The 18605-nt window shown below is 42.6% G+C and overlaps 1 protein-coding gene and 1 pseudogene across 2 annotated transcripts; one reads left to right on the forward strand and one right to left on the reverse strand.

Moving 5' to 3' along the window:
* The first annotated feature begins 2397 nt into the window (after window positions 1-2397).
* On the forward strand, window positions 2398-6950 carry LOC115193009 (lon protease homolog, mitochondrial-like; annotated as a pseudogene).
* An 885-nt stretch (window positions 6951-7835) lies between these two features.
* Window positions 7836-15603, reverse strand: LOC115192169 (60S ribosomal protein L36). Of its 2 annotated transcripts, none has more exons than XM_029750369.1 (4): window positions 15512-15603; window positions 9008-9102; window positions 8465-8599; window positions 7836-7966 (listed from the first exon to the last, which is right to left on the reverse strand). In XM_029750369.1, the coding sequence occupies exons 2-4, from the start codon at window positions 9098-9100 to the stop codon at window positions 7877-7879; spliced, it is 318 nt and encodes a 105-aa protein (XP_029606229.1). In that variant the 5' UTR covers window positions 9101-9102; window positions 15512-15603; the 3' UTR covers window positions 7836-7876. The 2 variants fall into 2 exon arrangements, with proteins under 2 accessions (XP_029606229.1, XP_029606228.1); XM_029750368.1 differs by having other exon boundaries at window positions 15516-15600.
* Window positions 15604-18605: the final 3002 nt, after the last annotated feature.

Consider the following 18605-nt stretch of genomic DNA (forward strand, 5'->3'; position numbering starts at 1 on the left):
GTTTAGATCTTATCTGTCGGAAAGATATCAGTTTGTCTCTGTGAATGGTTTGTCCTCTGACAAATCAACTGTACATTTCGGTGTTCATCAAGGTTCCGTTTTAGGACCACTATTGTTTTCACTATATATTTTACCTCTTGGGAATGTCATTCGAAAACATGTTAACTTTCACTGCTATGCGGATGACACACAGCTGTACATTTCAATGAAACATGGTGACGCCCCAAAATTGCCCTCGCTAGAAGCCTGTGTTTCAGACATAAGGAAGTGGATGGCTGCAAACTTTCTACTTTTAAACTCGGACAAAACAGAGATGCTTGTTCTAGGTCCCAAGAAACAAAGATCTGTTGAATCTGACAATTAATCTTGATGGTTGTACAGTCGTCTCAAATAAAACTGTGAAGGACCTCGGCATTACTCTGGACCCTGATCTCTCTTTTGACGAACATATCAAGACTGTTTCAAGGACAGCTTTTTTTCCCATCTACGTAACATTGCAAAAATCAGAAACTTTCTGTCCAAAAATGATGCAGAAAAAGTAATCCATGCTTTTGTTACTTCTAGGTTAGACTACTGCAATGCTCTACTTTCCGGCTACCCGGATAAAGGGCTAAATAAACTTCAGTTAGTGCTAAATACGGCTGCTAGAATCCTGACTAGAACCCAAAAAAGTATTATATTACTCCAGTGCTAGCCTCCCTACACTGGCTTCCTGTTAAGGCAAGGGCTGATTTCAAGGTTTTACTGCTAACCTACAAAGCATTACATGGGCTTGCTCTTACCTATCTTTACGATTTGGTCCTGCCGTACATACCTACAAGTACGCTGCGGTCACAAGACGCAGGCCTCCTAATTGTCCCTAGAATTTCTAAGCAAACAGCTGGAGGCAGGGCTTTCTCCTATGGAGCTCCATTTTTATGGAATCATCTGCCTACCCATGTGAGAGACGCAGACTCGGTCTCAACATTTAAGTCTTTACTGAAGACTCATCTCTTCAGTAGCTCATATGATTGAGTGTAGTCTGGCCCAGGAGTGTGAAGGTGAACAGAAAGGCTCTGGAGCAACGAACCGCCCTTGCTGTCTCTGCCTGGCCAGTTCCTCTCTCGCCACTGGGATTCTCTGCCTCTAACCCTATTACAGGGGCTGAGTCACTGGCTTACTGGTGCTCTTCCGTGCCGTCCCTAGGAGGGGTGCGTCACTTGAGTGGGTTGAGTCATTGACGTGGTCTTCCTGTCTGGGTTGGCGCCCCCCCCCCCCCCTTGGGTTGTGCCGTGGCAGAGATCCCTGTGGGCTATACTCGGCCTTGTCTCAGGATGGTAAGTTGGTGGTTGAAGATATCCCTCTAGTGGTGTGGGGGCTGTGCTTTGGCAAAGTGGGTGGGGTTATATCCTGCCTGTTTGGCTCTTTACCGGGGTATCATCGGATGGGGCCACAGTGTCTCCTGACCCCTCTTGTCTCAGCCTCCAGTATTTATGCTGCAGTAGTTTATGTGTCGGGGGGGCTAGGGTCAGTCTGTTATATCTGGAGTATTTCTCCTGTCTTATCCAGTGTCCTGTGTGAATTTAAGTATGCTCTCTCTAATTCTCTCATTGTTTCTTTCTTTCTCTCTCTCAGAGGACCTGAGCCCTAGGACCATGCCTCAGGACTACCTGGCATGATGACTCCTTGCTGTCCCCATTCCACCTGGCCGTGCTGCTGCTCCAGTTTCAACTGTTCTGCCTGCGGCTATGGAACCCTGACCTGTTCACCGGATGTGCTACCTGTCCCAGACATGCTGTTTTCAACTCTCTAGAGACAGCAGGAGCGGTAGAGATACTCTCAATGATCGGCTATGAAAAGCCAACTGACATTTACTCTTGAGGTGCTGACTTGTTGCACCCTCGACAACTACTGTGATTATTATTATTTGACCATGCTGGTCATTTATGAACATTTGAACATCTTGGCCATGTTCTGTTATAATCTCCACCCGGCACAGCCAGAAGAGGTCTGGCCACCCCTCATAGCCTGGTTCCTCTAGGTTTCTTCCTAGGTTTTGGCCTTTCTAGGGAGTTTTACCTAGCCACCGTGCTTCTACACCTGCATTGCTTGCTGTTTGAGGTTTTAGGCTGGGTTTCTGTACAGCACTTTGAGATATCAGCTGATGTAAGAAGGGCTATATAAATTTGATTTGATTGGGAGTCCCATAGGGCGGCGTACAATTGGACCAGCGTTGTCCGGGTTTGGCTGGGGTAGGCCGTCATTGTAAATAAGAATTTGTTCTTAACTGACTTGCCTAATTAAATAAAGGTTACACACACACACCACACTGACTAAAAGTTTTGTTGGCATTTACGTATGTCCCCATTACCAGTAAAACATAATCAAAACCTATTTCTTTCACATTTCTCACCTTGGATGCCAGTGGCCATCAAAGGTGAGCATTTTCCCACTGAAGTCGGTTACAACACCGAAATACAGTCAGGTCAAGACCCTGGTGAGGATGATGAACATGCAGATGAGCTTCCCTGAGACTGTTTCTAACATTTTGTGCAGAAACTCTTCAGGTGTACAAACTAACAGTTTCATCAGCTGTCTGGGTGGCTCATCTCAGACCATCCCGCAGGTGAAGAAGCCAGATGTGGAGGTCCTGGTCTAGCGTGGTTACACATGGTCTGTAGTTGAGAGGCCGGATGGACATGCTGCCAAATTCTCTAAAACCTACGTTAGAGGCGGCTTATGGTAAAGAAATTAACATTAAGTTCTCTGGCAACAGCTCTGATGGATATTCTCACAGTCAGCATGCCAATTGCACACTCCCTCAACTTGAGACATCTGTGGCATTGTGTTGTGTGACAAAACTGCACATTTTAGTGGCCTTTTGTCCCCAGCACAAGGTGCACCTGTGTAATGATCATGCTGTTTAATCAGCTTCTTGATATGCCACACCTGTCAGGTGAATGCATTATTTTGGCAAATGAGAAATGTTCACTAACAGGGATGTAAACAAATTTGAGCACAACATTTTAAAGAACTAAGCTTTTTGTTGATATGAAACATTTTATTTCAGCTCATGAAACATGGGACCAACACTTTACATGTTGCGTTAATATTTTTGTTCAGTGTGGAAGAGACGTGTTTTACGAGCATTGTCCATAGAGAACAATACAAACAACACAGCTCTGATCTTAAAGTCCACACCCCTTCATCGCTCCTCTCCAGGTGGCACTACGCTGTTTATAGAGACGTCCCTAAGACAGTCACGGGACACGGGGAGTAAGGATAAGGATGGCCCCAGGGATGGGTCCCTGGAGATCACAGGGCAGCTTGGAGATATTTACATTTACATTTTAGTCATTTAGCAGACGCTCTTATCCAGAGCAACTTACAGTAGTTCATGCATTTTTTTGTACTGGCCCCCCGTGGGAATCGAACCCACAACCCTGGCGTTGCACACACCATGTTGGCGTTGCAAACAACATGCTCTACCAACTGAGCCACAGGGTTGTGGGTTCATCATGTGATGAAGGAGAGTGCTAAGAGCGGCCAGTACCTTCACCAGGGCCTTCCTCATGAAGCAGCAGCCGGACAATGACTTATTTTCTGGCTCCCATCTCCATCTGCACGTCCGTTTGGTGTTTTTGCCTCGATGTACATATTTTGATGCACATGTACTGACCATGTTATCTGATCTTCATGTCATATACCCGGCAGGTAGCCTAGTGGTTAGAGCGTTGGGCCAGTAACCGAAAGGTTGCTGGATCGAATTCCCTCGTTCTGCTCCTGAACAAGGCAGTTAACCCACTGTTCCCCGGTAGGCCGTCACTGTAAATAAGAATTTGTTCTTAATTAAATAAAAAAATATTTATAATAATTACAGTATTATATGAGAAGGGACTTTCAATGTACACAAACATCCACTGTAGACAAGCAACACCAAAAGGAACTGTGTTGATTTGTATACATAACTACAACATCATGAAGAAGTTTCTTATTAACCTCTTCTCTCCCTGTATCACTCACTGAGGACTACTATGGTTGTTTACTGGGTGCTACTCCCAAGGACGGGCCCAGTGCCGGCTGCACCATCGTTACGGCTCTGCTGTCCCTGGCGACCAACACGCCAGTGCGAGAGAATGTGGCCATGACGGGAGAGGTGTCCCTGACCGGAAAGATCCTGCCTGTGGGAGGCATCAAGGAGAAGACTATTGCTATGAGTCACATCACTTTTACTAGTAACACACTGTTTATTAACCAGGGATGTTCGTGGGATAGATTCACCAATTGATTCCTTTTATGAGGACATTAACCAAGAAGAAAACAAAATGTACTTCAAGTAGCCTGTTAGTTTGTTATAGTAAAACGGTATGTGAAGTAACTCTTCCAGATAGCTGATATTCAAAACTAAATGCAAACAATATGTTTTGTGTGACTTAGTTTGATGGTTCAATATTTTATTCTGAAAGCCTGTTCATAATAAATCCTGAGGGCACAATGGTAGTCTGAAACTGGAAATGACAGTGTAGTATGCATAGATATCAGAGGCTGGTGGGAGGAGCTATAGGACAGGATCATTGTAATGGCTGGAATGGAATAAATAGAACAGTATCAAGCATATGGAAACCACAGGTTTGACTTGGTTCCATTTATACTATTCCAGCCATTACAATGACCCTGTCCTTAAATAGCTCCTCCCACCAGCCTCTGATAGATATGGTTGAATACATTGCATTCGGAAAGTATTCCAACCCCTTCCCTTTTTCCACATTTTGTTACATTACAGCCTTATTCTAAAATGGATTAAAGGAATAGAAATCCTCAATCTACACACAATACCCCATAATAACAAAGCGAAAACATAAATCGTTTATTTACATAAGTATTCAGACCCTTTCCTATGAGACTTGAAATTAAGCTCAGGTGCATCTTGTTTCCATTGATCATCCTTGAGATGTTTGTACAACTTGATTGTAATCCACCTGTGGTAAATGTAATTGATTGGACATGGTTTGGAAAGGTACACAACTGTCTATATAAGGACCCACAGTTGGCAGTGCATGTCAGAGCAAAAACCAAGCCATGAGGTCAAAGAAATTGTCCGTAGAGCTCCGAGACAGGATTGTGTCGAGGCACAGATCTGGGGAAGGTTACCAAAACATTTCTGCCGCATTGAAGGTCCCCAAGAACACAGTGGCCTCCATTCTTATATGGAGGAAGTTTGGAACCACCAAGACTCTTCCTGGCGCTGGCCGCTTGGCCAAACTGAGCAATCGGGTGAGAAGAGCCTTGGTCAGGGAGGTGACCAAGAACCCGATGGTCACTCTGACAGAGCTCCACTGTGGAGATGTGAGAACCTTCCAGAAGGACAACCATCTCTGCAGCACTCCACCAAACAGGCCTTTATGGTAGTGGCCAGAAGGAAGCCACTCCTCATGGTTTGCTTTCAAGTTCCTTGTTGTCCACATCACCAACAAACTATCATGGTCCAAACACACCAAGACAGTTGTGAAGAGGGCACGACAACACCTTTTCCCCCTCAGAAGACTGAAAAGATTTGTCAATGGTCCCCAGATCCTCAAAAAGTTCTACAGCTGCTCGGCATTTGACCGTAAGGCACTAGAGGGTAGTGCGTACGACCCAGTACACCACTGGGGCCAAGCTTCCTGACATCCAGGACCTATATACTAGGCGGTGTCAGGGTAAGGCCCAAAAAATGGTCAAAGACTCCAGTTACCCAAGTCACAGACTGTTCTCTCTGCTACCGCACGGCATGCGGTACCAGAGCGCCAAGTCTAGGACCAAAAGGCTCCTTAACAGCTTCTACCCCAAGCCAGAAGACTGCTGAACAACTAATCAAATGGCCACCCCCCAATTTGTTTTTACACTGCTGCTACTCGCTGTTTCATCTATGCATAGTCACTTTACAAATTACCTTGACTAACCAGTCCCCCTGTATATACCCTCGTTATTGTTATGTACATTTCTTGTTACTTTTTGATTGATTCGATTTTTTAAACTTTTATTTAGTAAATACTTTGAACTACAAGTCCATGGTGCTTGCCTACGGAGCTGTGAGGGGAACGGCACCTCCGTACCTTCAGGCTCTGATCAGGCCCTACACCAAAACAAGGGCACTGCGTTCATCCACCTCTGGCCTGCTGGCCCCCCTACCTCTGCTGAAGCACAGTTCCCGCTCAGCCCAGTCAAAACTGTTCGCTGCTCTGGCACCCCAATGGTGGAACAAGCTCCCTCACGACGCCAGGACAGCGGAGTCAATCACCACCTTCCGGAGACACCTGAAACCCCACCTCTTTAAGGAATACCTGGGATAGGATAAAGTAATCCTTCTAACCCCCCCCCCCCCCAAAAGATTTAGATGCACTATTGTAAAGTGACTGGATATCTTAAGGTGAATGCACCAATTTGTAAGTCGCTCTGGATAAGAGCGTCTGCTAAATGACTTAAATGTAAATGTAACTATTTGGTTAAGGGCTTGTAAGTAAGCATTTCAAGGTCTACACCTGTTGTATTTGGCTCATATGACATAAAATTAGATTTATTTAATACGTTTACAAACAACTCTAAAAACTAGTTTTTGCTTTGTCATTATGGTGTATAGATTGATTGGGGAAAAAAACATTTAATACATTTTAGAATAAGGCTGTAACATAATGGCGAAAAATCAAGGGATCTGAATACTTTCCGAAAGCACTGTATGGCAGTTTGTTCTGAAAGGTTTTTCTATTAGCAGTGTCGTAATGAATCTGTTTAAACATTCCTCCCTTCTCTCACCAGGCCAGGTGTGACCTGCATGATTTTACCAGCTGAGAACAAGGACTGCTCTGACCTGCTAGAGTTAATCACAGAGGGCCTGGAGGTTCACTTTGTGGATCATTACACCAAGATGTACCGCACCGTCTTTCCACAACAATGAACACCGAATCATATTAAGCTATGAGACTGGTGCCTGAGGGGCTCCAAAGGATGGATAATGGTCTGTCTACATTCAGAGTAATGGACTTTAGGACACCCTGAAACCAGATTTTCTGTTGAGTGATTTGTTAAGTACATTCACTTGCTGTTTAAAGCCCTACAGCTGAGCAGTTGGACCAGACAGGGAGCAGGGGGGTCTGTTCAGAAGAGTAAAACAAAGAACGTTTGATAGTAATGTATGGTGTAGAACAGGTACGATTGTCTCATATAGAATAGGCAAGGTTCAGCTCTAAGTTGCATTTCTATCAGCAATGTTCAATCCCCTGATGTGTTGAAGTACATTAGGCCTCAGAAGGGGACGCGTTGGGCTGCCAGCTTTAGAACAGTAATATGAAGATACCCAAACTACCACAGTTGGTCATGTCGCTGCTACGCAGCCAAGACTTAGGTATTTTTTATTTACCAAAGATGCATTTAATCTGTTTAAACACAAACTTGAATAGTCATTTTGAACACAATCCTTTGTGCCCACAGTGGTTTCATATCATATCGTTGCCAATTTCTGCAGAAAGAAAAGGCTGCCGGTAACGGTTGTATATTATTGGTTATCCCATCACCTTTGGCATGTCTAACAATGCAGGCAACTGTACTACTAGAAAGTACACTACCCAGACGATTAGACACTCGGATTTGAAATAAAGTAAATGTCTTAATTAGACACAAACATGCCCCAAAGACATCCGAAGAGCTCCACTCCAGGTCTAATGTCTGCAGGCATCTCACCCTAGTAAACTTGAGAAGACATGCAGCCTACAAGTCATATATATGCTCAAAGATAAATTGAGATAAGTAGTTCAAGTCCATTGCTAAGCATAGTACCACTTAGTCATTCTAAAATGAGAAACAAGGAAGGAGCTGACAACTCTCCATTTTTTAAATACAAATATTTATTTGCAAGAACCGCTTAATCCTTCTTGGCAGCGGCTTTCCTCATGGCAGCCAGAACATTGCTGAGCTCTTCCCTCTTTCTCTTGGCACGGATGTGAGTTCCAATCTGTGGAGCAAACACACATTAGAATGTGCAACAGGAAAAACCCAACAAATGCATCTGCAACTTTCAGAGCAGGTTAACTACCATGCTCAGGATGAAATTAACACTGAAGCATGTTTCTGGGACAGTTATGTCAGCGACAAATTCCGTAATCAACAAATATGGGGCTAGCAGTTTAATAATACAGAAATGATTGGACAAACTATAGGAGAATAGTTCTACTGATCCAATAGTTTTGATTCATCTTACCAATAAATACTCCACAAAGGAAACAGTCCATCACATTTCAGAAAGCTGCCCACTTGACAGCTGCACAAAATGCTAGACATTCCCAAACAGATGTCTAATACAAAATCTGTTTGGTTTGAAAAATGTACTTATTTGTTCTCAAACTGTCACAAGAGAGCAGCTGCAGAAAGCTGACATCGACAAATGCATCCATACTGCCAATACCAACACGAATACACCCAGCCAGGTTAGTAGCAGGGGAATCATACATACCCTCTTCTTGATGAACTTGAGGGCACGCTTGTCCTTGGAAACTTTCAGCAACTCCATGGCGCGTCTCTCGTAGGGGGCGAAGCCGCACACCTCACGGATCATGTCACGCACGAACTTGCTGTGCTTGGTCAGACGCTGAAATACAAATCAGCAAAGAGACACTGAGTTAGATGCATGCATTAGAACTAACAGTAACTGTAGCCTATGTTTCAGCCATATTGTGGACCACTGGGCCCATTATCTCATAATAACAGGTTCAAACATTTGTGGTCATCTACTTTGTTTCAGAACATATGTATGCATGTCGCTAATGTAGATGAGACAGCCGAAGTGAATCCTGAACCCAGGCCTTCAATCACTACACTGATGGCAGCAATGGGATTAGAACACAAACTTGAACCAGCACCCAGCAGTTCTAGGACAAGCAAACAACCTGTGGCAAAGGGTCCAGACCCTTTACCAGAGGACATAGTGACCTGATAGACTCTACCAATACGACACTATATGTGGTTGTCATGTTTCTATCCAGTCAGATGAACTCACCCCTCGCCTACGAGCATGTTTCGGTGCTGTCACATTCTTGGTTACTGGGTGGCCTTTACTAAGGCCCACGGCCATAGGATACCTGATAGCCATGTCTGTGGAAAGAAAGAACAGTGAGTCAGTGGTGCCTGCACCACATGCAATTGCTATGGAGTTGTCAAAATAATAAATGTCTGATCAATAAATAATCTAAATCTTCACATTTCACGAGGCCTAAATACTTATAACCACGAGGCTAATAAATAATTTAATTACCTACATCATGTTATCCCTTTGGAACGCAACATCACGTCGATAAAAACGATGCCTAAATTGGAGATGCCTATAAGTTGGGAAATATAAGGCATCTAGGGCTTATGTTAACTTTGATTGTGTTTGATGAAAACACTGTATGCAACATTATCGGCAAGAGACGTGATGCCTATTGTGCCAAAGATATTTAGTTGTTAAACAGGAGTGACAACGAGTGTTGATATAACGGTAATTTTGTTAAGATGCCGCTTTAACCATCAGAATTCGACAAAGTTATTCATGCCAACATTAGGCAATAATTAAGAGTAGGCAAAGTGATTGTCAGGCAAAACGTTTCACCATTGCAACATTTGATGTACAGCCACATTCACGGTGGTTGTCTGAAGCATGCTATTGGAGTTCACAGCTTGATGATGCCTCATCGTGATTGACGTTGCAAATGATTGGAATAACCAATGAGCTTCAATCTTTCCTTTGCAGTACATCTACATTTACATTTAAGTCATTTAGCAGACGCTCTTATCCAGAGCGACTTACAAATTGGGTACCTCAAACTGACGTGATTACTAGCTGAGAAACTTACGAATTGATTTTACTCCCGGGTTCAAAGTTTGTCTAGGCAGTGTCTTAACATCATCCGACAACCTACGGAGTTTTTTTGTGTGTCTTAAAACAGGTTTACAAGATTCCTAGGACCTTTAAGATGCTTTGTGGATACAATCCCTTGTCTGGCCTTACCAGAATAATGTTTTCCTACAATGCCATCACAGTATTGTCAACTGCAACGAACATTTAAAGGACAATTACGCCACTCTATTCACACCCCCTTAACTCTTTCCACATTTTGTTGTGTTATTAAAGTGGATTTAATTTTAAAAATTGTCAATGGTCTATACAAAATAGATAAGTACTCAACCCAGAGTAAATACTTTTGTGAAGCACCTTTGGCAGCAATTACAGCTGTGAGTCTAAGAACTTTGCACATTGGACTGTACAATATTCTTAAAAATGTTTTTGTTACACAGCCATTTAAGTCAAAACAAACTAGGCCACTCAGGAACATTTAACTAGGCAAGTCAGTTAAGAACAAATTCTTATTTACAATGACTGCCTACCCCGGCCAAACCCAGACGACGCTGGGCCAATTGTGCGCCGCCCTATGGGACTCCCAATCACGGCCAAATGTGATAGTTTGTATTCAAACCAGGGACTGTAGTGACGCCTCTTGCACTGAGATGCAGTGCCTTAGACCGCTGTGCCACTAGGGAGCCCTCCAGTGATAAGTTGCATGGTAAGCAACTCCAGTGTGTATTTGCTGTTGTTTTAGGTTGTTGAAAGGTAAATGTGTCTGTTTGGCTCTATCCCGTTTATTTTTATCATAAAAAAAACTCCCTAGTCCTTGCTGATGACAAGCATACCCATAACATGATGCTGCCACCACCATGCTTGAAAATATGAAGAGTGGTACTCAGTGATGTGTTGTATTTGATTTGTCCTGAATACAAAGCGTTAATTTTACATTTATTTGCCGTTTTACTTTAGTCCATTATTATAAACAGGATGCATGTTTTGGAATATTTTTATTCTGTACAGGCTTCCTTCTCACACTGTCATTTCGGTTAGTATTGTGGAGTAACTACAATGTTGATCCATCTTAGTTCTCCCATCACAGCCATTAAAACTGTTTTAAAGTCACCTTTGGCCTTATGGTGATATACCCTGAGCAGTTTCCTTCCTCTCCAGTAACTGAGTTAGGAAGGATGCCTGTATCTTTGTAGTGACTGGGTGAGACACCATCCAAAGTATAATTAATAACTTCTCCATGCTCAAAGGGATATTCAATGTCTGCTTTTTTTTTTTTTTTAACCCATCTACCAATAGGTTCCATTTTTTGCAAGCTATTGGAAAACCTCCCTGGTCTTTGTTTGAAATTCACTGCTTGACTGATAATTGTATGTGTGGGTTACAGAGATGAGGTAGTCATTCAAAAATCATGTTAAACACTAATTGCACACAGAGCGAGTCCATGCAACATATTAAGCACAGTGTTACTCCTGAACTTACGTATTCAACCCCTTTATGGCAAGCATACATAAGACATTTCAGCTTTTCATTTTTCATTAATTTGTAAAAAATATAACTCCACTTCGACATTATGGGTATTTCGTGTAGGCCAGTGAAACACTACATTTTATAAATTTTAAATTCCAGCTGTAACAAAATGTGTAAAAAGTTAAGGGGTGTGAATACTTTCTGGGTCCTTCTAAAAACTAGGGTACAAGTGAGGATTTCCTACTGCTGTTAAGTCATTGATAGTAATCTGCCATTGTTTTCTTAATGTCATTACATTTAACATATAAGGGGTGAACATGGCTATATTCAATCAAATTCACGAGTTGAAAAAACCTGTTCAACCCCTTCTCATAGTTTGGTGACATTTGTCAAATCGTTTGACATAAGATTTATTTATGTCCTTGCATTTATGGCACTATAAGTTGTCGTTATATCATACACTATGTGGACACTCCTTCAAATGAGTGGATTCAGCCACATCAGTTTCTGACAGGTGTATAAAAATCGAGCAGAGCCATGCAATGTACATAGACAAACATTGGCAGTAAAATGGCCTGTACTGAAGAGCTCAGTGACTTAACGTGGCACCTTCATAGGAGGCCTCCTTTCCAACAAGTCAGTTGGTCAAAATTCTGCCCTGCTAAAGCTGCCCCGGTCAACTGTAAGTGCTGTTATTGTGAAGAGGAAAAGTCCAGGAGCAACAGGCTCAGCCGCGAAGTGGTAGGCTACACAAGCTCATCGAACGGGCCAGGTGAGTGCTGAAGCGGGTAAAAATCATCTATCCTCGATTGTAACACTCACTACCGAATTCCAAACTGTTAGTCGGGAACTTCATGAAATGGGTTTCCATGGACTTGCAGCCACACAAGCCTAAGAACACCATGTGCAATGCTAAGCATCGTCTGGAGTGGTGTAAAGCTCGCCTCCATTGGACTCTGGAGCAGTGGAAATGTGTTTTCTGGAGTGATGAATCACTTCACCATCTAGCAGTCCGACGGACAAATCTGGGTTTGGCGGATGCCAGGAGAACGCTACCTGCTCCAATGCATTGTGCCAACTAAAGCTTAGTGGAGGAATAATTGTCTGGGGCTGTTTTTCATCGTTCGGGCTAGGCCCCTTTGTTCCAGTGAAGGGAAATCTTAACACTACAGCATACAATAACATTCTAAACAATTCTGTGGTTCCAACTTTGTGGCAACAGTTTGGGGAAGGCCCTTTCCTGTTTCAGCATGACAATGCCACCGTGCACAAAGCGAGGTCCATACAGAAATGGTTTGTCGAGATTGGTATGGAAGAACTTGACTGGCCTGCACAGAGCCCTGACCTTAACCCCATTTAAAGCCTTTCGGATGAATTGGAACGCTGACTGCGAACCAGGCCTAATCGCCCAACCTCACTAATGTTCTTATGGCTGAATGGAAGCAAGTCCCCACAGCAATGTTCCAACATCTAGTGGAAAGCCTTCCCAGAAGAGTGGAGGCTGTTATAGCTGCAAAGAGGGGACCAACTTCATATTAATGCCCATGATTTTGGAATGAGATGTTCAACGAGCAGGTGTCTACATACTATTGTGTATATTAAGAATTCATCTGTTAAAGTAGATATTGAACTTGAACCCTGTAAGAATCTTGGATCTAGCTGTCGGACAGTTTTTGCATAGAGTTCTCAGAAAAGGCAGTGTCACTAGGCAACACTTCATATCTCCTTTTTTTTACAGGGTGAAAACAGTTAATGGGCACACAAATCCCACAAAATGTATGCGGTTGCAAAATCAAATGCTTCTATCCGAAACAGTCACCTTGATACCTAAAATCGATACTGTCATTAATAGAGCCCGACCAATAGCATTTCACAGAAATATTTATATCGGTCTTTATGCCACCAATAAAATATACATAGGACTGACCCTATTTAGTCGATTGTTTGGTTGATAGGCTGTTGGTCGACCAAGATTTCTTTAGTCGAGCAGTCGCAATGAAAAGAATCCCATGGTGCACAAGACACCTGTCTGAGTGGACAAATCCATTGCGGAGGCCATGGGGATAGCACAGTCCATCACGTGATACTGAAATTGTATATGGTTATATTGTGTCAAAATAAATGGTGAAACACTAATAATCTAATATTATAACAAATGCGCTTTTGCTCGCGTTGCATGTGGTCGCTGTCCACGGTTCTGAAACAACCTAGAATTGGTGCCTTTCCCTATGTTGCTGTGTCCTTAATAGCAAAGTTAAAAAGCATATTGGGATTGAGTAGAATACAGCGGAGCCAGCAGCAGCAGAGACGAGGAAACAGCCCTTACCATAGCCTGAATGTCCAAGAAATGTTTTGACTATAAAATCAATAGCCTGGCTTCATAAATCATCCATATACAAGTGCATTTGGAAAGTATACAGATGCCTTCCTTGCCTATTCTACATTTTGTAATGTTACAGCCTTATTCTAAAATGGATTAAATAAAAATCCTCAGCAATCTACACACAATACACCATAATGACGAAGCGAAAACAGGTTTAAACATGTTCGGGAATATATATAAGGACATCTATATATAAGGACGTCTTAAACAGGTAGGCCTGTTAGAAAACAACATTTATTATGAAATTTACAGGCAAATCACTACAGAATCCTAATCTCTTATGTTTGAAACCTGCTGTATCTTTGGTGCTATTAGCAATGCTAGCTAGCTAAGTAGCTAAACCTGCTGCATCTGAAAGTGTTTTCAAAAATAACAGCCAATACAGTAATTTACTATGAAAAGTATATTTGGAAAGGGCCCAATGGTTGCCAGAGCTGCAACATCAACACAATTTTTGTTGTATTATTTGTACTGTTGTATTGTTCGTATATTGTTGCATTTCAAATTTGTGTGACTGTCCTTGTCTATCACTGGTGTTACTTGTAGCTGCTGCTTCTGCAAAAGCTAATGGGGATCCAAATAAATAAGTGATGTGGGAGTGGCTTTGCCAAATGGAATCATGGGAGTTTGAGCCTTGAACAACTGAAAAATACTGTGAGTGAGCTAACTATACATATCATTCTACAGATTTTTGACCATCTATTAGACTAAGACAACCAGAGCTAAATAAAACAGGGATAATCAGAAAAGTACAGACAGGTTATATAGATAGCTGCTATCTACTCCGATTTCAGAGCACTCATCTGAGTGTGACAGAGAGCAGAATAACTGATGAATTTATGAACACTCAACAACTATTAAATATGGCATGTGTCATTAAACGTGTGCAAAAAAGCATAATGAAATTGTTACCAGCAGCTGTTACAGGTAAAAACATACTTGATAACATCCAAACAGCATAACCAGCTCTGCTAGGGTGAGTAAAATGGTCAAGAGTGAGATTTTCTCATTTGTGTCTGGAAATAGCTAGCCAACGTTAGTCTGGGTGCTTGACTGCCCTCGGATCGACCCTACTGGACGCTCTGTCATCGGACAGCGCGGCCAGTGTGCGCTGCTCCGAACGTTCTTAATTTAGAAACGGACAATCTAACGACCACTGCGAGCACTGGCACTCCGGAGTGAATTTAAGAACACACCCTAATATACATTGTATAAATGGGCGGGGTTTATGACTGTTTGTGGTAACTAGTTAATAGTAGACATGAAATCATAACATTACACAAACTGTGTTGGTCATCACTAAATACTTCATAGTAACCCAAATATTAAAAGTGGTGCAGAAGAAGCTAGCTCAACAAGCAGTCTAACCTATTGAGGCGTAAGGCCTCTTGATTAAGCAAGTTAGCTAACGTGAACCAAATATGGCTGTTATAAACAGACATAATGCTACCAATGTTAGCTAGATAGCCAACTAACGTAGCTATCTAGTAGTTGCTTACTTCTGTCGAGGAAAATGACTAGAGTCCGACTATACTAGACATAAATGTCATCTGACTGCAGTCATTACGGCTCGTTACAAAAATCCAGCAATAATGCGATATGATACGAATCTCATATGTAGGGGAAAGTCATGTCAACGCAACACATTTCCGGTAACGTTACAGCTAAATTATATTATTTGTCACCACAATATTGGCGCCATGCTTTTGGTAACAACTAAACCGTATGTTGGTTCTATCATAATTGGTGATAAACGAAGGATGCCATTGATTGTGTAAAGATTTCAGCTGATAGTTATTCTTCAAAAGAATTCTTACCTACTTTCTTTAATGGCGGACAAACCGGAAGGAACGCTTAGCGGTGGATGCTGGGTCATGAGGGTTTTTAATAAAATGTAAAACATCAGGAAAATCTTTCTAGCGCCAAATGAGGGTGCGGACCACTCAGACAGTAGTTTTTCAAATATATATATATTTTTATAGCTAGCTATATAATCCAAAAGTAAATCATTTAGACCTCTCAGCAGTATGAACAAAATTAAATGAAATGTTATTCATCAAATGCTTTGAAAACAACTTGTGTAGAATAACAGTGAAATGCGTTACTTACGGCCCTTCCCAACAATGCAGAGAGAAAGAAAATAGAGAAATAATAAAAAAGTAAAACACGTAATAATAAATACACAATGAGTGCAAAAATTGTCAATGCATATAGTCCAGATAGCTATTTGGTTAACTATTTAAGTTAACTAACTATTTAGCAATCTTATGGCTTAGGGGTAGACGCTGTTCAGGGTCCGGCTTGTTCCGCTTGCTGTGCGGCAGCAGAGAGAACAGTCTATGACCTGGGTGACTGGAGTCTTTGACAAATTTTAGGTCTTCCTCTGACAACACCTGGTATACATGTACTGGATGTCAGGGAGCTCGGCCCCAGTGATGTACTGGGCCATACGCACTATCAATCAAGCAAATGTATTTATAAAGCCCTTTTTACATCAGCCGATGTCACAAAGTGCTGTACAGAAACCCAGCCTAAAACTCCAAATGGCAAGCAATGCAGATGTAGAAGCACAGTGGCTAGGAAAAACTCCCAACAAAGGCTGGAACCGAGGAAGAAAACTAGAGAGGAACCAGGCTCTGAGGGGTGGCCAGTCCTCTTCTGGCTGTGCCGGGTGGAGTTTATAACAGAACATGGCCAAGATGTTCAAACGTTCATAGATGACCTGCAGGGTCAGATAATAAAAATCACAGTGGTTGTAGAGGGTGTAACAGGTCAGCACAGACGATCATTCAGAATTAGAGACAGCAGGTGCGGTAGAGAGAGGGTCCAAAACAGCAGGTCCGGGACAAGGTAGCACATCCAGTGAACAGGTCAGGGTTCCTTAGCCGCAGGCAGAACAGATGTACACTCTATAGCACCTTGCGGTCGGATGCCAAGCAGTTGCCATACCAAGCAGGGATGTAGCCAGTCAAGATGCCCTCAATGGTGCAGCTGTATAACTTTTTGAGAATCTGCAGGCCCGTGTCAAATCCTTTCAGCCTCCTGAGGGGGAAGAGGCGTTGTCGTGCCCCTTTTCATGATTGTGTTGGTGTGTGTGGACCATGATAGATCCTTAGTGATGTGGCTTTCGACCCACTCACTCTAGATATCCTCATTAAAGCTTTTATATTTGAATAAAGAAAATCAAAAAAGAAAATAATTGGGTAAATGATCACAACCATTTATTTCTTAAGTGTTTATTTGTATTTTACAGAGAAACTTCTATCCAATCAGTAATTTTCCAACTCTGGACTACAACTACCAGCTAGATCAGAGGCAAAACTCAAGCACAAGGAATGGCTGAAAGGACCTGCAGATATTGGATGACTGTGGGTCGAGTACAGGGCTTAGCATGGCCCTCAAGGAAGCAAGAAAGAGATTATGACTTGGAAAAGTGGAAAATATTTTCATGAGCCGGGTAATTGGTTAAGGGAGGAGGATTAGAGAGAAAGAGAGATGAGGTTAAAAAGACTGAGGTAGGCAAAGGATTGGTGTGAATCTGTTGAAGATGGCAATAACAAGGGGAGAGGGTATGTCGAGGAAGATTGGTGTCAAGTCAAGTTCAAACAGAGTGAGCCAGACACCAGTTCGAGGTGAAATAGAACAGGTGGAAGGTATGATGAGGTGCTCGGAGCCCAAGCCATGCATTGATGGACAAGGTTATGATAGGTTATGATAGAAATAAGTTTGGTCCAGTTGGAATGAGATTTTTGAAGAGGGTAGATCCACGCCTTTTGGCTGGTCCATGGGTCGTTTCAGGTTGGGTGGAATGTGGTAAGTGCTGTTGAGTCGGTGTAGGTAACCCGAAGTGGACTTGAAATGTTTCTTTGTTTTTGTTAAGATCAGAGGGAGCAGGCGCAACTTGCGGAAAGACCTGTATCTTGCTTTACGCTTAGATACAGGGCACCATTGAAGGGAGTGATTTCTGGGGTAGAGTTAAGTGTGGAGGTGGAGCAATTGAAGTTGAAAATTCCGGGTGTTTGTGGCACCCACTGTTTGGTGTGATGCAGACCCGGCGGAGAGCTTGGTGAAACAGAAGTGTTCTTTTGAGCTTTGATTTAGTCTTTACCTGACAAAGTAATGTTAGGATATATGAATTATGCTGTTAGAGCTTTTCTGCCAAATCCACTGTGGTGTTATAGGTGTCATGTTTAGGGGCATGTCGCAGCACTCTGTAGGAGGAAGATGCACACTTCCCACATCCAAGATGTGGGAAGTGTGCAGGAGGACATGGGACAGAGGAATGTGTAGTTTCGGTTGAAAGTTTTGTGTGCCAACTGTAGGGGTACCCATGTTGCTGGGGATTGGAGGTGTCTGGTGCGAGAGAGGCAGGTTGAGGTGGCCACGGTCAGAGTAGTGCAGAAGGTGTCGTATGCTGAGGCAGTGAAGAAAGTACAGGAGGGTGGATCAAGGGTGAGTGATTCTGAGTGGATCCCTGTGAATAGTAGAGCTGTGCCAGAACAGAAGGATAGCCCAATGAGTGATATATGTTTCAATAATGTTGGCTTCTTAGTGTTCATAGCAATGGTTATCAACTGTAAGCCACAGAAAATAGATGTTGTGGTGGCAGCTGCAGAGAAGTACAGTTGAAGTCGGAAGTTTACATACACCTTAGCCAAATACATTTAAACTCAGTTTTTCACAATTCCTGACATTTCATCCTAGTAACAATTCCCTGTCTTAGGTCAGTTAGGATCACCACTTAATTTTAAGAATGTGAAATGTCAGAATAATAGTAGAGAGAATGATTAATTTCAGCTTTTATTTCTTTCATCACATTCCCAGTGGGTCAGAAGTTTACATACACTCAATTAGTATTTGGTAGCATTGCCTTTGATGGGGTTCACCTTGGGGTCATGATAGGGGCTGCAC

This window comes from Salmo trutta, chromosome 4, assembly GCF_901001165.1.
Source record: "Salmo trutta chromosome 4, fSalTru1.1, whole genome shotgun sequence".
Taxonomy (NCBI): domain Eukaryota; kingdom Metazoa; phylum Chordata; class Actinopteri; order Salmoniformes; family Salmonidae; genus Salmo; species Salmo trutta.

Bases quoted from the DNA above. Each gene is read 5' to 3' on its own strand.
- LOC115192169 (XM_029750368.1), bottom strand. From the start codon at position 15,597: ATGTTTTACATTTTATTAAAAACCCTCATGACCCAGCATCCACCGCTA. The intron at 9,103-15,515 runs GTAGGTAAGAAT...TTCTTTCCACAG, and splicing joins TTTGTCCGCCATTAAAGAAA to ACATGGCTATCAGGTATCCT. The intron at 8,600-9,007 runs GTGAGTTCATCT...TTTGTATTTCAG, and splicing joins AACATGCTCGTAGGCGAGGG to CGTCTGACCAAGCACAGCAA.